Source organism: Lithobates pipiens, unplaced genomic scaffold (assembly GCF_037356315.1).
Source record: "Lithobates pipiens isolate NorthernLeopardFrog02 unplaced genomic scaffold, aLitPip1_a1.2 Scaffold_16, whole genome shotgun sequence".
NCBI lineage: Eukaryota > Metazoa > Chordata > Amphibia > Anura > Ranidae > Lithobates > Lithobates pipiens.
The window spans coordinates 557,338,087-557,359,397 of NW_027507748.1; the positions used below are offsets into that span (position 1 = coordinate 557,338,087).

The 21,311-nt window shown below is 39.4% G+C and overlaps 1 protein-coding gene across 1 annotated transcript in view; it reads left to right on the forward strand.

Annotated features, from left to right (window-relative positions):
* The window catches only part of LRP1 (LDL receptor related protein 1), a 475,004-nt gene that overhangs the window by 369,233 nt on the left and 84,460 nt on the right, over positions 1-21,311 (forward strand). The window contains 10 exon segments of the mRNA XM_077483570.1: positions 623-747; positions 5,113-5,484; positions 10,107-10,296; positions 11,294-11,498; positions 14,041-14,233; positions 15,557-15,679; positions 16,149-16,277; positions 18,207-18,326; positions 18,688-18,801; positions 21,126-21,275. Coding sequence (XP_077339696.1) covers positions 623-747; positions 5,113-5,484; positions 10,107-10,296; positions 11,294-11,498; positions 14,041-14,233; positions 15,557-15,679; positions 16,149-16,277; positions 18,207-18,326; positions 18,688-18,801; positions 21,126-21,275 — 1,721 coding nt within the window.

The following is a 21,311-nucleotide window of genomic DNA, read 5'->3' on the forward strand; positions in this document are numbered from 1 at the left end:
ATACAACACACAGGTACTCAACAAAACAATACACAGGTTCCCCCCAACCACGTGCACTCGCCATACATAGGTACTAACAATCCACACACACTACTCAGACAACACTCAGGTACGCACACTACACAGGTACTTTGACCCCTGTTATAACCTCCTGTTTTACACTCTGGTTTTTACTGTAACTCACCACTCGTCCAGTTCCACTTGGTCTAAGTTCCAGCAAGCGAAAAGTTGGCAAGCTCAAAGATGAGCAGGCTCAAAATGAATTCTACAGAAAGTTATATAGGCCTCAACCACCTGTGACCAATTAACCACTCGCCTTAATTAGTAGGCTGAAGGAACGAAAGAAAAAAAAAAGCCTGTTTAAAAAGTAACAGGGTGTTAAAAGAGCTGCAAGGAAAACCCCCAAAAAGAACTTAAAAATGCAACACAATGTTAAAATCAGTATCTCTAGGAATGGGTACGATTTTGCAGCAAGGTTTGTTAAGATCCTTTGCAATGTTCATAGCCCACACAAGAGTGTAGATTTTTACTCAATAGCTAAATATATATATAATTGATAATTTTTCTACGTCATTATTTTTATATTTATTTTAGTATGCATTAACTTCTGGCTACCTTGCAGGACTCATGCTAACGGCTCCATTAAGCGAGGGCAAAAGGACAATGCCACAGATTCGGTCTCCCTGAGAACAGGCATTGGAGTACAGCTCAAAGACATCAAGGTGTTCAACAAAGACAGACAGAAGGGTAAATATGGTGACAATATACATAAAACCTCCTTCCAAGTGCAAATAATAAGGTTATAAATCAAAAGTACCACCTATTTTACATGTGAAAGAACTGTCCTATATTTTTTAGCTAGGTGGCATTTTTTATATTTTTAGATATACCTTTATTTTTTTTATTTTTTAAGTTGTGTCTAGAATTTTCATTTTATTTAATGATTTCATGTTGCCATGCAACAGCCAAAATATTACCCACTGGTACAAAACTAGAATAGAATAAATAGATCTTCCTGTCTACCTATTTAAATACACCTGCATTTGTATGAACGCTGTTAGGTGGTTACTCATATTTTATAGCAGGCAAGTGCCTGCATGCAGTTGCAGCTCTTCTCTGAAATGTCCCGGGAGCTCCTAAGCCTAGTAATATTCAATTGTTGTTTTTGTCTAGACAGTTGGTGCTTTGCCCTACCTCTTCCTCTATGCTTTCCCTTAGTTTTGGTTAACACATGTGATGATTTCACTAAATTATATAAGGACATGGGAAGAGGAACTGCAGTCTGCTCACATAATTTGTACTAAAAACACCTTTGCCATTCGGAAGCTTCCCTCCAACCACTTTGCATATTATTTTATATATACTGTGATTCTGTACTTTCCAAAAATGCTTCAGATATCTCCCTCCACTGAGTCTGGCTGCTACCATTTTAACTGTGGGTAGCTGTAGCTGCGGTCTGTTCACTTCCTGGATTTACACAGAGGCACACACCCAGCTCTGCAGCTCTCATTGGCCCTCTTCAGCCCCCCAGGGCAGATGATTTAATAGATGGAAAGTTGAAAAAATGACTGAAGGTCCGCTTTAAATGTCAGAAAGCCAATGTTTAGAGCAGAGCTGGGTAAATTGTGGCTTCTAAGCCTGTCAGCTTCCTCACAGAGGGAACTGACAGGCTCAGAGAGGCATGCTGTCAGATGTCTGTGTGGGGAACTGCAAGAACTGGAAGTAGAGCCTTAGGAGCTGATTGCTACCCAGACCATTTCTTTCTGTTAATATCTGCTACCGATGGCTGCAAACCCCAGGATCTGTGCATCTGTTCTTCACTCCAGGTCAGGATTTGCAGAAATCCCAACTGTATTCTCAAGCACTCTCCTTTCAGGAGCCACACTCCTTTGCAGCTCTGCCAGCTATCTCCCTGAGCACTCAGCGTCTAACTTCCGCTTGTTCAATTAAGCTTTGACAAAAAAAAAAAAATATGGAAGCTAATTGGTTTCTGTAGAGATGCACTAAATTTTGCACTCTGCAGTTTTAGTAAATCAACCACTTGGTATTCCAATGTGTGTTTATCTAGTTGGACATAGTAGAAGATGGATTACACAGAGATCGATACTACATACTGTATGTATATGGATAGACAGAGTGAATATAAGCGGTGGGATTCGAGAGCAATTAAAACATCATTACAACTTGGGTGAATAGAAGCTTGGATTAGTTACCAACCAGATATAGTTTTATTTCCATGCAAGGACATTACTGGCCTATAGTAGTTTCAGAAAGGGCAGAAGTTAGTGATTGTAAAGTTAAAGTACTTGTAAACCCTCAAGGTTTTTCACCTTAATGCAGTAAAGTGAAAAACCTTCTGTGCTGCAACTGCCCCCAGAGCCCCCCTTTTTCTTACCTCAATTGTTCCAGCGACTAGAATGAATCCATCAGGTCCTCATTGAATAGATTGATAGCAGCAAGAGACATTGCGTCCAGCTGCTGTCAATCAAAGCCAGTGACACGGGGTGGGGCCAAGTCCTGCTGTATGTGTTAATGGACGCAGCAGCAGGACTCAGGAGCGTGCTCCCATGGAAAGCGTCTCCCCATTGGGATACCCGATGAAGAGCAGGAGCCAGGACAACGCAGAAATGGAGGATCGGGGACGCTCTGTGCAAAACAATTGCACAGGGCAGGTAAGACATTTTTGTTATTTTACAAAAAACACAACCTTTACAATCACTTTAATTATTATTTTTTTTAAATAACAAACATGTCATACTTACTTGCTCTATGGAATTGTTTAGTACAGAGCAGGCTCGATCCCAAGCCGGGCTGTGTGTGTCTATAAGCACATACTGTGGGGCTTGGTCGCGCCACCTGCTCCACCATCGCTGGATTTGGTTGACTGTATTAGAAGCCATTGGCTTCCCCTGCTCTCACTGAGTCCATGAGTCCAGCAACGGGGGAAAGAGAGAGATCCGCGCAAAATCAAGATCAGGCTCAAGTAAGTATTTGGGGAGGGGGCTGGGGAAGCTGACAGTAGAAGTTTTACTTGAATGCGAAGAATGCATTCAGGTGAAAAAAACCTTCACTCTTGACAACCACTTTTACCCCCCCCCCCCCCCCCATTAGTAAAAGAGACAAGTTTGCACTCATATACGTGTATCTGTTGACTGTAACCAGCAATCCCATATCTTGTTATACTTAGAGGGACACCCTATATTTATATTTATATATATATATATATATATATATATATATATATATATAATATATATATAATCAGCTTTTTAAAAGGTTGAGTGTTCTTAATTTCAGTTATCCAGGCTTGAAATGTTGGAAGAAGAATTGCATGCAATTGTGAGCTTGCAATGTTTTATCTATAAATAAAGTTTTTGCAGAACTTGTCTGAATCTGGATCAGGATATAGTCAGCAGACTTTGTTTAGGGGCAACAGAGATCCTATTTTGTCATGTATGAATTTTACGAGTTCGTGTCCAAAATCCTTGAAGCCCAGAGAAGATGGTTAAATGTACTAGGTTAAATTAAGCACATTCACCCTTGGGTGGGGGTGGGGGTTAGGGGCTGTACATGGGCCAAGATGTTACCATACGTATCAGAGTTAAATGAGGCCCTATGTAGCATATATACTGTACATTTTGGGCTGAAAGACAGCTGAAACTATATGTCTGACATTACTGCTTAATAACTTGAGCATGCTAGTTGCTGCCTGTCATGCTGGACCATGTGCTTCAATACTTTTATGTGGTTCTAAAGTCATAAGGTTTTTTTACCTTAATGCATTCTATGCATTAAGGTAAAAAAAAAAATTCATTGCCCTCCCCCAAATACCTAAATACTTACCGGAGTCCATCGCTGTGCCCGTTTGCAGGACTTTCCTCTCTCCACTTTCTAACAGCTCTGGAGCGAGCCTGCACTTGTGCCACCATAGGAAGAGGCTTCCTATGGTGGCACACACACAGAAGAGGAGGAGCCCAGATCGCTGGCGGCGGACCCTAGAAGAGGAGGTTTGGGGCTGCTCTGTGCAATAGCATTGCAGGGAAGTATAACATATTTATTTTAAGAAGAAAAAAATTTACTTTACAATCACTTAATGTCGCTGTCCTGGAGCACATATGCAGATAAGGTTCTTCAAAGTTTTACCAGCTCCCTAAAAGTTAATTGACAACTACAAGCCATCGGCTGCAGTGGCCAATGGTAGATGTAGATCATTCTTCCACAGAACTTTGTGAATGAATGATGTGGCCCGCATGGCTGAGCTGTTTTTAAATTGTGATAGTGAATGCGGGGAGAAGATCCCCCCCCCCCCCCCCAGCCTGCTGTCAAAGGGAGGGGGGATCAGAGGGAGAGAAACCAGGAGCTGGAACATGTTACCTGTTCCACCCTATATACAGGTGGGACATTTAACATGTTTCAAAGGTGAACTTATCTTTTAAGCAGCTCTGCCAATGTTAAATGGCTTGTCTCATCCCTGTAACTGCAAGAGGGCTTTTCTGTTGAAAGACAACAGACTTAGGCAGGTGCAAATTTCTTTCTACAGCCATGGGGTGCAATTCCCCCATCAACACAGACAGCGCTGACAGGGGAATCCCTCCTGCTCAGCAATTGTCTGCTCCCATCGAGGGCAGGCGGGGTTAGCAGTCCCCGGTGGGAGAAGACAGTGAGTATTGCTAGTGGCTATAGCAGCTGCTTGCGATAATCAAAAGTGAATCCGGCAGGCTGGTTGTACCCAAGCTGATCGTTCGATCAACTTGGTACGTTCAGCCTGCCCACACACGGTTCGAATCTCAGCTGGTTCCTGCTGAACCGGCTGAGATTTGAACCATCTATGGCAGGCCTTAGTGGCTGGATCGCCAAAATGAAAACTGAAAGAAAGAATCTCTAAAAAGGAACAAATGTAGCCGTCACATCTAAGAATTGGTAAGCTGCAATATAATAGTTTGCTTTTGGGTTTAATACTGCTTTAAAACTATACCATCTTAAAAATTATTTGAAATTGTTTCCCACTATAAGTATTTATTTGCTTCTAGATGACAGTAGAGATTTGTGTATGTTTTGAGAATAAAAGGTGTTCAGCAAATAGATTTATAGTGCTTGTTTTATATTTCACAGGAACCAATGTGTGTACTGATAATAATGGTGGTTGTCAACAGCTGTGCCTGTACCGAGGTGAAGGTCAACGTACATGCGCTTGTGCCCATGGCATGCTGGCAGAAAATGGCCTTAGCTGCAGGGAGTACGATGGTTACCTTTTGTATTCAGAACGAACAATCCTGAAAAGCATTCATTTATCGGATGAAAGTAGCCTCAACGCCCCAGTGAAACCGTTTGAAGATCACGATCATATGAAGAACGTAATCGCTTTGGCATTTGATTATCGGGAAAGTGACAAAGGGGGTCCACGTATCTTCTATAGTGACATCCACTTTGGTAACATCCAGCAGATCAACAACGATGGGACTGGTCGCAAGACAGTGGTTGAGAGTAAGATTTTTGTTCTGCTACAGTTTAGGGTTGGGTACCGTGTAACTTTTTTGTATTCTGTTATTGCTGTGAAATACAACTATTCAGTACATTTTAAAGGACAAATTGCAGTTACATTTCTAAAACTGCACGTGTTGCCTAAATCTGCAGTAACTGGCTTTGTATGGCACAAGGGTAGCCTAAATATGCCAATGCCATTGGTCAAGTGCTTATTTTGCTACTGTTAATGCTGAACCCTGGAAATTCAAATACATTTACAGAATGCGGGGAGTTCCTTTTTTTTACTTTTATGTTGCTGTACATAGAGCTAGAAGCCCTGAAGATGGTGTCATCCATGAGCGTTGTAAGGCGAGTAGTGATTTCCACTACTGTGCACTGATGCTTGAAAATTGGTGAGCGAGGCAAGACTAGACCACTGTGTGCATAGATAAGTTATAGTGGTGAATGGAAGCATCTTAGGTTGGCCATACATTATACAATTTTCTTGCACAATTTTCCTTTAGATTTGACAAAACCATATAATATGAGGTCAAACCTAATCACTTTAAATTTGTATGCAATCATCAGGCTCTTGCACTGCATAGTTGACGGTAAGTCTAAAGGAAACGGAGTAAGAAAATTGTTTAATCTATGGCCAGCTTAAGGTGAAACCATTTCCAGTAATTAAATATCCACTTTTCTTGCCAGATCTATAACACCGCTTCCATTGAAAGACTTTATTGCAGGAAAGTCAATACATCTTCTAAGCATAGTACTTTACATTTTCTTGTCCTGAGTTTAGCTTTAGCTTATCTATTTGTCATTTTTATCAGACTTTTTTTCACTTGGTATGAGATTTATATCTAAACCAACAGCCTTCTTACACCTAGGCAACCTAAAATGTAATATGTTTGTGTGTCATATGTGGGAGAGGTGTGAATAATGCAGAGAAGGGTCTAAAGTAAGGACCAACTATTAAGTCAAACTGAAAAAAATACTTTACCAGAACCTGCAGGCATTAAAAAATACTGTATTGTGATTATTCACTTTAACCGCTTCAGCCCTGGAAGATTTTACCCCCGCACTTTTTTGCGATTCGGCACTTAATCGTTTTAACTGACAATTGCGCGGTCGTGCAACGTTGAACCCAAACAAAATTGGCATCCTTTTTTTTCCCCACAAATAGAGCTTTATTTTGGTGGCATTTGATCATCTCTGTGGTTTTTATTTTTTGCACTATAAAGAAAAAATATTACCATTTTGAAAAAAACACAATATTTTTTGCTTTTTGCTATAATAAATATCTCCCAAAAATATATAAAAAAAACAAAGGTTTTCCTCAGTTTAGGCCGATATGTATTTTTCTACATATTTTTGTTAAAAAATAAGCATATAATGATTGGTTTGCGCAAAAGTTAGTGTCTACAAAATAGATAAATAAATGGCATTTTTCTTTTTTATTCTACTAGTAATGCTGGCAATCTCCGATTTTTATCAGGACTGCGACATTATGGCAGATGCGTCGGACAATTTTGACACATTTTTGGGACCATTGGCATTTTTACAGGGATCAGTGCTATAAAAGTGCATTGATTACTGTAAAAATGTCACTGGCAGTGAAGGCGTTAACAATAGGGGGCGATCAAGGGGTTAATGTGTTCCCTAGCGTGTGTTCTAACTGAAGGGGGAGTGGGCTGTGTAGGGAAAGAGATAAATTGCTGTTCATACTCTGTATGAACAGATGATGTGTCGCTTCTCCCCTCAGAGAACCGGAAACTGTGTGTTTACACACAGATACTGGTTCTCCATGTGCCCCGAGCAATCGCGGGAGCACGGTGGTGATCGTGCCTGCTGGGCACTCACATAAGCTCTGTGGGCAAGCAGGGGGCATAATATTGTTTCGCCCAGCCAAGCCATTCTGCCGCAGTACAACTGCGGCAGCTGGTCGGTAACTGGTTAAAGATGGAATGGTTTTTAGTTCCATTTTGCATGGGGAAGGATAGGAACCCCTGTCAAATTATACTGCTTTCAGAGCCTCCAATAGAGATCTCTGTTAGAAAGATTTGGTAGACTAGGGGAAGGCTGAAAACTATATTATGGGTAAAAGCCTCGTGAGCTGCCACACTAAGGCTGGATTCACACCTATGCAGTTTTAGTGCTTTTTGCATTTTACAGATTTGCAAATCTAAGATCTACAGTCCATTTAACATGGTTTCCTATGGAACACGTTCTGTAGTGCAAATCTGAAAAATGCAAAAAGCACTAAAGTTACATAGGTGTGAATCCAGCCTTAGCGTAAATTAACCTAAAATAAACACAGGTGATATAACTGTAATCAGCTGCACACACTTCCCACACTTCCCTAGGTGGTGCTGATGCAATCTATATAAGACACTGGGGGTTATTTAAAAAAGGCAAATCCACTTTGCACTACAAGTGCAAACTGCTCTTGAAATTGCACTGAAAGTGCACTTGGAAGTGCAGTCACTGTAGATCCAAGGGGGACATGCAAGGAAAATAAAAAACAGCATTTTAGCTTGCACATGATTGGATGATAAAATCAGCAGAGCTTCCCCTCATTTCAGATCTACCCCTCAGATTCACAGCGACTGCACTTCCAAGTGCAATTTCAAGTGCACTTTACACTAGTAGTGTAAAGTGGATTTGCCCTTCATTACTAACCCCCACTGCACAGCGCTGATAAATATGGAAACAATACTATATAAATATATGAATGCAGTAAACACTATATATACCATAAATGTCTAAAGCATAACAACATAAACACTATAAAGTGCTTGTGCTCTGTGATATTGCACTCAGTCCTCAATAAGGTTATTATACTAAACAGTCCATATATATGAAAATAAAATGCTTGTGCTCTGTGACATTCAATTAATCCTTGATGAGTGTTTAAACTATACAGCAAAAGTCCATATTAACATCAACCATGTGATAATTGTGTCTTCATGCGTTGTGCACACACAACCCCCACCGGGTGTACCCTCACTTTAGGGGCTTAAAAAATAAGCCTGTAATTTTATAGCAATAGCCTGCAGAGATCCTCCTTTGCTTCATTTATCCTATGCAGGTTTATGGGACACTTGTATGGAACACATAACCCAGCTCAGAGGTCACTATTTTCTCCTAGAATGTTCAGAGACTCTCCTCATATACATCACATGCGGGAAATGACAGAAGCATGCAATAGCATGATAACGTTTAAAATGTTTTAATTGCAAACAGAACTCCGCATAGATACAATTCACATTTCAAATAAATAAAAATGGCCTTTAAAGTGTTATAGTGTTGAGGGGTGATGGTCACCTGTGGTCCGGTTCTGCAGCCCCAGTTTACACGGCTTTCCCCCTGTTCTATGCCAGCTCTGCAACACTTCCTGGTACCTCTCTCGTCAACAGATCAAGCTCCACCTACCAGTTTTGTCACAGTCTCTGGACTTCCCCTTGGAATACTGCCAGAGCAAGTCACGAGACTGTGAGGAAACCGGTAGGAAGAGCTTGATCAGCTGACGAGAGAGGTACCAGGAAGTGTTGCAGAGCTGGCATAGGACAGGGGGAACACCGTGTAAACCGGGGCTGCAGAACCTGACCACAGGTGACCATCACCCCTCAGCACTATAACACTTTAAAGGCCATTTTTATTTATTTGAAATGTGAGTCGTATATATGTGGGGTTCTGTTTGCAATTACATTTTTTTAAACGTTATCATGCTATTGCATGCTTTTGTTATTTCCCGCATGTGATGTATATGAAGAGAGTCTCTGAACATTCTAGGAGAAAATAGTGACCTCTGAGCTGGGTTATGTGTTCCATACAAGTGTCCCATAAACCTGCATAGGATAAATGAAGCAAAGGAGGATCTCTGCGGGCTATTGCTATAAATTACAGGCTTATTTTTTAACCCCTAAAGTGAGGGTACACCCGGTGGGGGTTGTGGGTGTACAACGCATGAAGACACAATTATCACATGGTTGAGGTTAATATGGACTTTTGTGGTTTAGTGTAAACGCTCATCAAGGATTAATTGAAAGTCACAGAGCACGAGCACTTTATTTTCATATATATGGACGTTTTGTTGTTTAGTTTAATAACCTTATTGAGGACTGAGTGCAATATCACGGAGCATGAGCAATTTATTTATAGTGCTTATATGTTATTATGCTTTAGACATTTTTTTATATATAGTGTTTACTGGATTCATATATTTAGATAGTATTGTTTCCATATTTAAATCATATTAGCTGTTTATTGCTTTCTATAACCCTGTAGCAAATTTTTACGCACATCCAGTCAGGTAAACCCATGACAGTAAGTGTTGGGAAGTCTGGAGAGCTGCAAAAACCTGACAGGGGTTCTAACCTTCCCCACTCTATCCAAAACTAACAAAAAAGAAAGTTTTGGTTGGACTTACACATTAAAAATCTAAAAATAAACCTACTATTGCCTGGGTATGTTTTGCTATTTCCAAGAACTGCCATCAAGGCAAAATAGTTATTCATTCCATAGCAAGTGTTTTATGTACAATTATGTTTATGCCCATATGTAATTAAAAAAAAGGTCATGTGTATTGCTGAAAAAAAAAAAAATGTTCATACAGGGAACTTGTACTTTTATTGCCACAGATGTTGGATCGGTAGAAGGCCTGGCCTATCATCGAGCCTGGGACACCCTGTATTGGACCAGTTATACTACATCAACAATTACTCGGCATACTGTTGACCAAAACCGTTTTGGGGCCTTTGAAAGAGAGACTGTAGTCACCATGTCTGGAGATGACCATCCTCGGGCCTTTGTTCTGGATGAGTGTCAAAAGTAGGTGTTGGTTCCTCTACTTTTGTGTTCTGGAAACATGTCATCTTTTCATTTTTTTTTTTTTTCCCGCTACTTGAACTCTTTATTTTAAAGGTTATTTTCTTAGTATAATCTATTGAAAATTGAAAAACAGCACAGTTGCTATTTTCGCCATGAGTACAGCGGGAAGTGCATGCACCACCCAAAGTATTTCCTGATGATAATAATGTACCAGGCCTTTTTAATGTGTTAGTATGACCTCTTATAGTCATCATGTGACAGCATGGTGACAACACAGGAGCATAATGTTGTCACCCTACAGTATAACAGGAAATGCATGAACAATGATCTTCATGGCAGGATCACCATCTGTTATGTTAAAGATTGCTGCACTTTGAAAGAGATTTGAACATGATATTGACATGTTAAGCGAGAAGTATGTGTTTTTTTTATTTTTTTATTAATTAATTTATTTTTATTCATACCTACCTAGGTGGATGCAGCATCGGTCCCCCGATGCCTCTAACACTGATAACTAACACCGCCGATTGCTTGGTTCTCACAGCTCCATGAGCAGAGAGCGATGTCAGTCCAGGGATCTGGTGAATCCCAACTTCCATTGTCGTGATGACGCAGAGCCTGGACCGACTCTGTGATGTCAGCAGAGAGCAGACTTCAGCCGCTCTCTGCTAAAAATGGGTCACAGGAGTGCAAAATAAACTGCATTTCTTTGATCCATAGGAAAAGTACAACCAAACAAGTGTTGGCTGTACTTCTTCTTCTAAGATTTCAGAGATTGAGCTGACATATACTTTACTATAGATGGGATTGATATGAGAGACTGATATGTATGGTCCTATACCTTCTGGTCATGTTTTTATTTTGCTTTCAATTTGTAATGAGTTTAACCTTTATTTCTTATCTCTCTTACTTGTCCAGTACAAAAATCACATTCCTTCACATGTTTCTGAATGTTTCTCAAACATCCTTTGAATATGTCTACATCTGTCTTCTACAGCTTTATGTTCTGGACCAATTGGAATGAGAAGCATCCTAGCATTATGCGGGCAACACTCTCAGGCGGTAATGTGCTTTTCATTATTGACCGTGACATCCGCGCACCCAATGGCCTTGCTATTGACCACAAAGCTGAGAAACTATACTTCTCTGATGCTACTCTGGACAAAATTGAGAGATGTGAATATGACGGTACCAACAGACAAGTAAGTCTTTTATGGTAAACATCTTAAGACAATTTGAAAAACTGGGTAATTCATTATTTGAGAGTGACACCTTAGTTATAGGCTTTGTGGAAGGTCAATCATTTAAGCCTTGTTTCAAATATCAGTTATGGGTTTAGCTAGTCATTTCATTTTCTTCCTTAAAGTGGTTGTAAAGTCGCATGTTTGATTCTCTCTGTTTTATGTCCCTGTTCAGTACAGTGTGTGTGTATTTCTAAAATTATAATGCTAAATACCACCTTTGCGGAGCCCTGCTGTGCTGTCATGTGACCTCCCTCTGCTCTCCCTCTGAACTTTCTCTCTGATGAATGCAAGCAAGCAGAGGGAGGTCACGTGTCTGCATAGCAGGGCCCTGCAAAGAAGGTATTAAGGAAAACACACACACTGTACTGATCAGGGACCTACAACAGAGAAGATGAAAGTAATGAATACATATTTCTTAACTTTACAAGCACTGGAGCAGCTGCAGGAAATAGAATTACACAGGCATGGGAGGAGAGGAGATTGGTTCACTACATGGAACTGACAGGAAGAAAGGGAGTGGGAGGCGGGAGATGCAGAGACCCTGAGGAGAGAGCAGGATGATGGAGTCACGTAAACTGACCATGGTATCATGGATCAGCAACCACGATAAATGTGGCCAATTTAAACAGGGGGAGACAGGAACAGGCAGTATCAACCAGGTATTCTACAACATAGAATGGGACAAATGACACTACATAAACACTATGATATATATTATACCTTAAAGGGATAGGAGTATATTTTTTTAAATATTACAACCTCATTAAGTTGATGCAAAGATCATTTCATGAATTTGGTATAGATGTGGAGTTTTTTAGTATGCTAATTACTGTAATATACTGTATTTGCTATAACATAAGGTAGAGAAACCTGCATGCGCAGTGATCAGTAGCACTAAACAAAGGCCTCAATTGTAGAAAAGATACTTGGGTGGTTAGTAAAAGAGTACATACAGAATGGAAAATAAAATCCATAAGTGATGGGCAGGATTGTTTTTTGAAAGCCTGATGTCAAACACATCTGCAGAAATGTGGAAAGAGGGATAGAGGCGATTGTAGTTTATGTATACTTTTCAAAATGAATTAACGTGATTCTTCATAGACCGCCAATATGGAATTTAGGATCTGTTGGTTTGGAAATTTCAATATGTAAATGACTATAAAACTTTCTTCCAAATTACATTCATGTGTGGTCCATTAGTCACACTCTGGATGGTCTACGGCTTTTAGTGGTGTAACCCAAGGTTACGTTTTGGGACTCTTACTTTCAGCTTGTCCTTTTATAATGTATGCTTTGTAATTAAAATAGTGTTTCTGTCTTTGTGGATGACACAAAGCTTTGTGGAATATCGTTCTTACAACATGATTCTATTTTACAATCTGACCTAGACACACAGGCTAATTAGGCAGCCAATGGGGTTTTGCCTGGGTAAATGTAACATATGGGGGTCAAAATGAAGTATGCAGCGTGCTATCTATTGGGTGTAAAATTAGGTTCCTTAGTAATGAGAGAGGATCTCTGTGTGCTTTTGGTTCTTAAATATCACATACAGCTTCTAAAGCTAGCAAAGTACTTTAATATGGGGGCTTGGTGGAGTTTCAGTGAAAGATTTGCCAAAGATAGGTGAGGATATGTTTACTTTGTGTAACTTTTGTATATGCAGTTAATGAGTCTTATAGAAGATTCAGTTAAAAACTTTTTTTTGTTTTATTTAATGGCACCACAAAGATGTGAGCATTCTTTTAACTGGAAGAAAAGAAATAAAACCTCTGCATGCAGAAAGGCCACTTTATTGTACAATAAACTATGAATATGTGCAATAATGCGTCACAGGAACCGTGTCTGGCAGATTCAGCCGATTTCTTCATAAAAGGCTTTTTAAAAGCATGAAATATAAATGGGTATTAACCCTATAAGTTAATTGATGCAGGTTTTTTTTTTTTTAATTTTTTATTTTTTTTTTCATAGTTGAAAGGTCTCTTTTTTTTATTTTTATTTTTTTATTTTGTTTTAAGTTGATCGATATGTATCTTTTTAACTTACATTAGTTAGGTATATCTGTATGCATTCCTTAATTGGTTAACAATGGAATCATTTGAAATAAGAGGATGGTAATAAGGATGTTTAGTAGCAGATGAATAATGAATAATTAATATATAAAGTGTATCTAAAGCCAGAACTTTTTTTTTTTTTTTTTAAAGGCTGGTTATGAACTAGAGCCCCTGTCAAGTCTATATTGCTTTCCATGTCCCCAATAGGGACAATCACCATCTCTTTGTGCCAGTGACCATTGTCACTGTGACAAAAAGTTAGTAATGATCCAAAGATTAGCTTTAAAATTAATTTTTTTTTGTCTTTCTTTTCTTCTTCTGTAGCCATTTAAGTCTTCATTTTCTTTTCCCTACATTGCGTGTTTATGGCTGTATGCGATGTGGGATAAATGCAAGCTCATATGGTACTGTGTTGATTTTTTATTTTATTTTATTATTATTTTTTTTAGTGGATTTTAAAGTCTGATCCAGTTCATCCCTTCGGCCTAGCGGTATATGGAGACTACATCTTTTGGACAGACTGGGTGCGCCGGGCAGTTCAGCGGGCAAACAAACATGATGGTTCAGACCTGAAACTTCTTAGAGGTGATATTCCTCAGCAACCTATGGGAATAATTGCCGTGGCAAATGATACTAACAGCTGTAAGTAGAATATTTTATTTCTTATTCTTCATATTTTTTTTTTACCATAAAAGCAAGGTCTGCAATTTATATTTAACCTGATAGCTAATTTAACATTTAAAAAGAAAACCCTGTAAAATAAAAAAAATAGTAAATATAATTACATTAATCATGGCTTCTGCCCACATGGTACCTAGGCAATGGTAGTGTCACTACCCTTCCAGCAAGATAACAGGAAATTCTGAGTATCCCAGATTCATGAGATTCTTTATACTCAGCATTCCCAAGATCTTTCTGTATGGATGGCACTGTCACTCCCTGCAGTATGGAAGTATATATACTTTTTTCTAATTTAAATTCCAGAAATTCTGGCATTGTAGCTCTAGAAGAAGTAGAAACATAACATTGGTTAAGCTGCTGTCTGTTTATAATTACAGTAGGTTAATAGCGGTATGGCCAAATGTAAAAGTTTCAGATATTTGAATCAACCTCTGGATTGTGAGAGAAGCTTGAAGTTCATGTAATAAAAATCAAAAAATATCCACGCTAATGAATGAATTAATAATAGCAACACCGCTGCTGACACAAATCTCCTCGCAAAAAGACTAACATTAATCACAAAGTGCAGCACTAACAATTAATAAAAAGTCCCAATATTTGAGGAAATATGAGCTCTCAATAAAAAAACAGTCCAATAGGTGTAGATCCACACAAAGGAAAGTGCTGGAAAGAATCCGTCACCAAGAAGGAAAAGTTCACACTGACTCTTACCACAATGAGTGGACTACTTAATCAAAAGCAGTCAAACGCACTTGAAAATCCTCCAGTTAGATTTCACTATAAACATGGGGAGAGAGATTGCATGAACACCAATATGATCCTCCTTAGAAACTCTCATCACATCGGGACCCCATGTAAATAGGTATAAAAAAAATAATAATTGCCCAGTATTTTATTTCCATCCAACGTGATGGTCGGCTGTCGAGCTTAGAAACGTCAGATGTACATGTAGTGTTGGATGGACTTTAGGTGAGCAACAATCACATTAAACCCTATCTCCAGCTAACCATTTTTAAGTAGTTACAGCAGTAAGATAAAATAAAAGATTTAGCCATCTGTTTAAAAGCTTTTGACCATTTTAAGCACCTCTGACTGTGTTATATGGTTTGTCCCAACAGCAGTAGCATTCAGTTTTGCCGCTGAGCTTGGGCAGCATTTAAAGATGAAACAAATATATACAGAATACTTTATTAATCCCAAAGGCCCATGAAAAAAAAAGACTATTACAGATTTTAATCAAATTGCCTTGATATGCTAACCTATTTTATTATTACCCTGTAATAGGCGAGTTATCTCCATGCAGCAACAACAGCTTTTGTCAAGACCTGTGTCTTATCACTGCTGATGGGAGAGTGAACTGCTCCTGCCGAGGAGATAGGATTCTACAGGATGACTTTACATGCAAAGGTATTTTTTTACAGAATCCTAGGGATATATGATTGTTGGGATGAATCCAGCAAATGCATGTGGTAAGATTCAGATTGGGAGGGGCTTCTGCTTTGTGTCATCCCCACCAGAGTAAAGGGGTCAGTCATCAAATTTTACAATGTTATTAATGTATTGCAGTTTTAAAAAAACATTCTATTGTTAATTCTTTATAATCGTTCTTGTAGCTAATATGGGAATAGAAAAATAGAAGAAAAGGCAAAATAATTTTATATTTTAAAAGTGTGTAGCCCGACTCTGTGTTCTTGAAGAGCATTGGCTCTATTATTTTTATCACCACCTACTCGCAAAGTGGTGATAATGCCTCAAGACTGTCTATTTTTAGAAACAAACCGCTAAAATTCGGGGTCTTTAACTATTCTCTGGTGCTGGAAGCAGCCTCCTCTACTATAACATTTTTGTTATTTCTTATGCATCTTCTGTTAATCAGCCCCCAATTCTACTTGCAATCCCCATGATGAATTTGAGTGTGGAAATGGCGACTGCATCAACTACAGCTTGACATGTGATACATTGGCCCACTGTAAAGACAAGGCAGATGAGAAACAGTCTTACTGTGGTAAGTTTAATCCCGTTTTGACTAATAGCAGGCCATGCAGTGATCAGATGGACTTTGCAACATCAGGGGCAGATCTACATCTGTAATAAATGGATAAATCCTGTATACTAATAATGATACTGTGCCATGCATGTTATATTGATCAGGATGTTATTTGCAGTCATTGACATTAGTGAATTTTAGACATATGAACATATCAGCTCCTAGTGTCCTCTTGACAGTAATCATCAAAAGGCCACAATTGCTTAAACTTTGATTTATCATAAAAACAATCAGTTTCATGTTGCCTTATTGTAAGTAAAAATACACCTCTACTCAACAATTTTGTAATAGTAATTTTGTCATTTGGTACATATGCTATGATTGTATGACTGAACGTTAAATGAGAATTTTTACCCTACTGATCGAATGACTTGCTGCTGTAATGGATTGGGGACATAATAAGGAAATGGAGAACATATATAAAGTAGAGTGCCATGTGTATCATGAGAGGTACCTGGTAGAGAGAGCAGGACTAGCAGATTAGGGCAGCAGTGAGCACACAAAGCGTGTCATTTGGCAAGACAGTCAATAGAGCAGAGGAATAGATTAGGAATAAAACTGTATTTAGGCTTTTTTTTCAAGCACAAGTAGCTTTCCTAACACATTGAAGCAGTACATGTTGCAAGACAAACACTCCTGTACAAGCCCTTGTGCTATCATGCTTCTCCAGTGGATGACGGTGATCTGCTGCATTTCATAACAAAGTTCAGGAGATTGTGGTGCTTGCTAGCGGTTAGATGATTTGACAGAGGACTGCATGTTTTTCATAAGAGATTTGATTACCAGAGCCGGGACAAGGGGTGGGCAGGAGGGCTGGCTGCCCTGGGTGCTGTGGTATCATGTGAGGTGAGGGGGCACCACAAGGGGATTTGTGTTGGGTGGGGCGACAGCAGGGGGTAGGAATTTTTCTAGGAGGGGAAGTGTCCTAGGAAAGGGGATTTGAGGGGATTTGTGTTAAGAGGGGGTTGAGGGGGAGAGGATTTGTGCTTGAAGAGGTGATATGGAAGAGAAGGGAGAGGATTTGGGCTAGGAGGGGACATTTTTTGAAAGGTCTGATTTTTACTAGTCGGGATGATTGGAGGGTATTTGTGCTAGGAGGGGAAATTGGGGGGGGGGGGTAGATATGTGCTGGGAAGGGGGGATTTGGCATGGGGGAGAGAGAGGATGTGTGCTCGGAGGGTAAATTTGAGAAGTAGAGAATTTGTGCTGGATGGAGTGATTTTTTTTTTTTGGGGGGGGGGGAATTTAGCGAGCTGGGAGGAGGAATGGGGTGGACAATTATTTGTGCATGGGGGGGGGGGTGTATTTGTCCTGCGAGGAGGGGGAATTTATGCTTGGGGGGTAAGCATGCAGATTAGTGCTCAATTTTTTCTTTTTTTTGGCAGGATGGGGGTGTTTTACTAATGCTCATACATCTCGGGGTGGTGGCCATGTTTGCCCTGAGCTCCAGATGACCTTGTCCCACCACTACTGGTCACCTATATCCACTATGCCCTGTTGAAAGACCTAACAATTGTACAATAATGTATTCAGTTTTTATTTTGTAATAAAAGCAAAATGCGTCAACAGCGCTCAGGACTTCAAACAACGCTGTTGGCTCATTTTGCTTTTATTGATTATCTACTGCTCCAAGTGTTTCTCAAAACAGCTGGGACAATTATGTACTTTTCGCTGGCTGTATCTTATACAATTCAACAGATTTAGTGCCAGACTTTGTATATTTTATTTTTTAAGCAAATTAAGTTTGTAAAATGTACTGTACATTATGTGTCATTTCAAATACCTTTTGCTCCTCTACAAAGTCTAATAATAGACAGATGCCTACCCACGACTAAATTGCAAAGTCCAGTAAAAATGTAATAGTAATTGTTTCCTGTGCCCCCACAGCTAATCGTCAATGTAAGAAAGGTTTCCGTCATTGTATGAATGGGCGATGCATCTCCTCTACTTACTGGTGCAATGGCCTGGATGATTGCGGTGACAACTCGGACGAGGGCTCTTGCAACAGTGAGTATGTCCAGCTCCCTGAAATGTCCTAACTATAGCTTATGATCTGCTTCAGCTACAGCCCTCCTGATACAATCCTAGACAGATCTTCAAAAATGACATGCAGTCTTTTGAATATTGGTGTACGTTTTTGCTTCTGTTGGAGCAGACAATAATGTGTAGTACTTTAACTTACTGTATTCATAGCAAAGATAAATGGATAGGTGTGAGCAAAGAAAAATGTCTTTAAGCAGACTTGTTGGCCATTTCTTTTGTCCATATCAAAGATATACTGTACAGACAAGGTAGTCTTCTGGCTGACTTTGTCATTGTACTATGCAGTGAATAGTATAAGGCCTGTTAACCCTACTATGTCTTGCAGAAACCAGCTGTGCCCCTACAGAGTTTCGTTGCCGAGATGGGACCTGTATCTCAAACTCAAGCCACTGTAACCAGCTCATTGACTGCGATGACGCTTCTGATGAGATGAATTGCAGTAAGTACACTGTTAATAGGTGGTCATTGCATATGTTCTATTAGATTAGATTTCTTTTTACATTATAGTCTTGTACCATCCCAGGCAAGTATGATTGTTTTGTATGTTCTAGAGAAGACTTGAATTGGTCCAATTATTCAAATGTGCAAAACTAAAAGTTAATACTATTTGCAGAATCGGCTACCATGTAACTGGTTAAAAATCACATGACTATTTCAATGGTAATTCCATAATAAACCATACTTTGAAATCATTTTTAAGCACACATTTTACCAATTTGTAATTTTTTGAGAATTCTGTGCAATTCCTTGGTATTAGGAAAGGAAAGATGCAAACCTGTTTTGTGCTGCCTGGCCAGTTACATGCAGAAGACTTTAAAATTCTGCTAGTGCAATTTACTCTTTTAAGCATAACTCCATGAAAACGGCTAATTACAGGGCTGAATAAACATGCATGAGCTGTCTTATCAGCCAAAGAATACAGCTCGGCCAAATGGCAACAGAGCCTGGAACATGATTTTGCTCTCAGTTATGGACTTTGGTGGTATTGCCTCCCCACTTCCAGACTGGACAATAAAGGGACAGCAATATGCAAGTCGTCATTAACGCTGCTCTCTCCCTCCTTTTTTTGTGTTCAGTGTCTGCGCATGTGCATGTGACAGAGTCTGGTTAACTGCTGATCCTGACGCCCCACTCTGTTGTGCAATACACACTGTTATTTTTTTTAAATATGGCTGGCGTTAAGCTTTGGGTTTATCCTCAGAGGCTTTTAGCCTTTATACAGATGAGGTAATACAGCTTCCTAATGATTTAGTGGTCCTTACTGGCAGTAGACGATCGTATGTAATATGTTTGTAATCACTATTGGAAGAAATCACTCCTTTTCCATTACACTCATGCTTGACATTTCCAGCCGTCTTTGCTCTTTACAATGAGTTACTGATTAAAATAATGTTAGGTGTTGTCCAAGTTTAAGTTGGCCATAGGAATAAAAAATCAGACCTGTTGTGGTGTCTTTTGGCCTAGTTTTTGCTGTAATGAGGAATGCACAATCACATTCATGTTTGACCAGTGGAGGTGGGAAGGGCTCACCTACAGTGCTAGTACTAGCTCATTTCTGGGAAACCCACAGCAATTTCACAATATTTCCTTACCTTTCTGGTTGTTCTGTTTCCCAGGGATGGTCATTTGTGGTGGTATTAGAGGCTGCCCCATAGAAATTAGATTTATGTATCTGGCAGTAAAGGAGACCTGATCTTACTATGCTAGAGGTCATTTTGACTTACAGGTCCCCACACTGTGACTGGACAGTAAAATGTGAAGCACTAATGAGCTCTTCTATTTCTCTGTACTCCTATAAGCATGCTTCTTGCACCACATGAACACCTGTTGGCTCCTTGTGCTGCTTTTCTTTTTCTGAGACTATACTGTCGCCTGCAAAAGGCTGATACCAGTCACATTTAGGCACTTACACTGTTTGCATTAAAAAACACATTCAGTGATATATTAATGTATACAGAGTTGCAGTCATTTGTAACTTTTATATCTGCCTGGAGTTCAGCTTTAATACTGTTATGATTGTCATTTTTCCCTGTTTTTGAATGTGATTCATAAGATGACAGAAGCCAGGGATCTGTGATTTATAATATCTGATGTCACTGGCTGAAATGATTAGCCAATTTACATTTGATATTTTCCTAGGGTTAATGCATTTATCCTTATTTAGTAAAGAGTTCTTATTCTAAAGTTCAGCTATCCACTCAGAAAGTCAGTATCCCCCTTTTTGACTCCAGCAGAGTGAATTCTGATTGGCTGCTGGGAAAGATTGCAGTGATTCAGGAATAGCATGGTGAGGCTGGTGTTAGGTGATAGCTGATGATCCCTGGCCCTCAAATGCAGGTTAGACTGGTAAAACGTCATAGTTTTAATCATTTCACACTGCATATTCAGATTCTTGCATAGACCCAACCACAATTGTTTTTTTTTTTTTTTTTTTTTTTTTTTTTTTATGTTATAGCTGAAGATGGTAATCTGCATCCTATTTCCGGCCATTGTAGGAAAATTGAGTTTCCTAATCATGACCTTTTTGTATGTGAAATAAGCTGCAAAACAGCAGCATATGTCGTTTTTAACAAATTTGGTAATCACTGTCATTTGGTGAGGCACACTGAGTAGCCATGATAATCTTATAGCCATACTCAAAAAACTTCCTTTTTGTTCTTTTTTTATTTTAGATGCATTTTATTCTTTCTTTTTAGTCTCATCAGTACTCACATAAAGCTGAGCTTGTGCCCTCCTAATTGCTTCTCATTTCTATATACCCAGACATCACCGACTGCAGTAGTTACTTCAAGCTGGGAGTGAAGGGAACAACCTTTCAGAAGTGTGAGAAGACCTCTTTGTGCTATGCCCCCAGCTGGGTCTGCGATGGATCCAATGACTGTGGTGACTTCACAGATGAGATGAACTGCCCAGGTAATGCTTGCACTTTGTGCCACCATTCCTTATTGC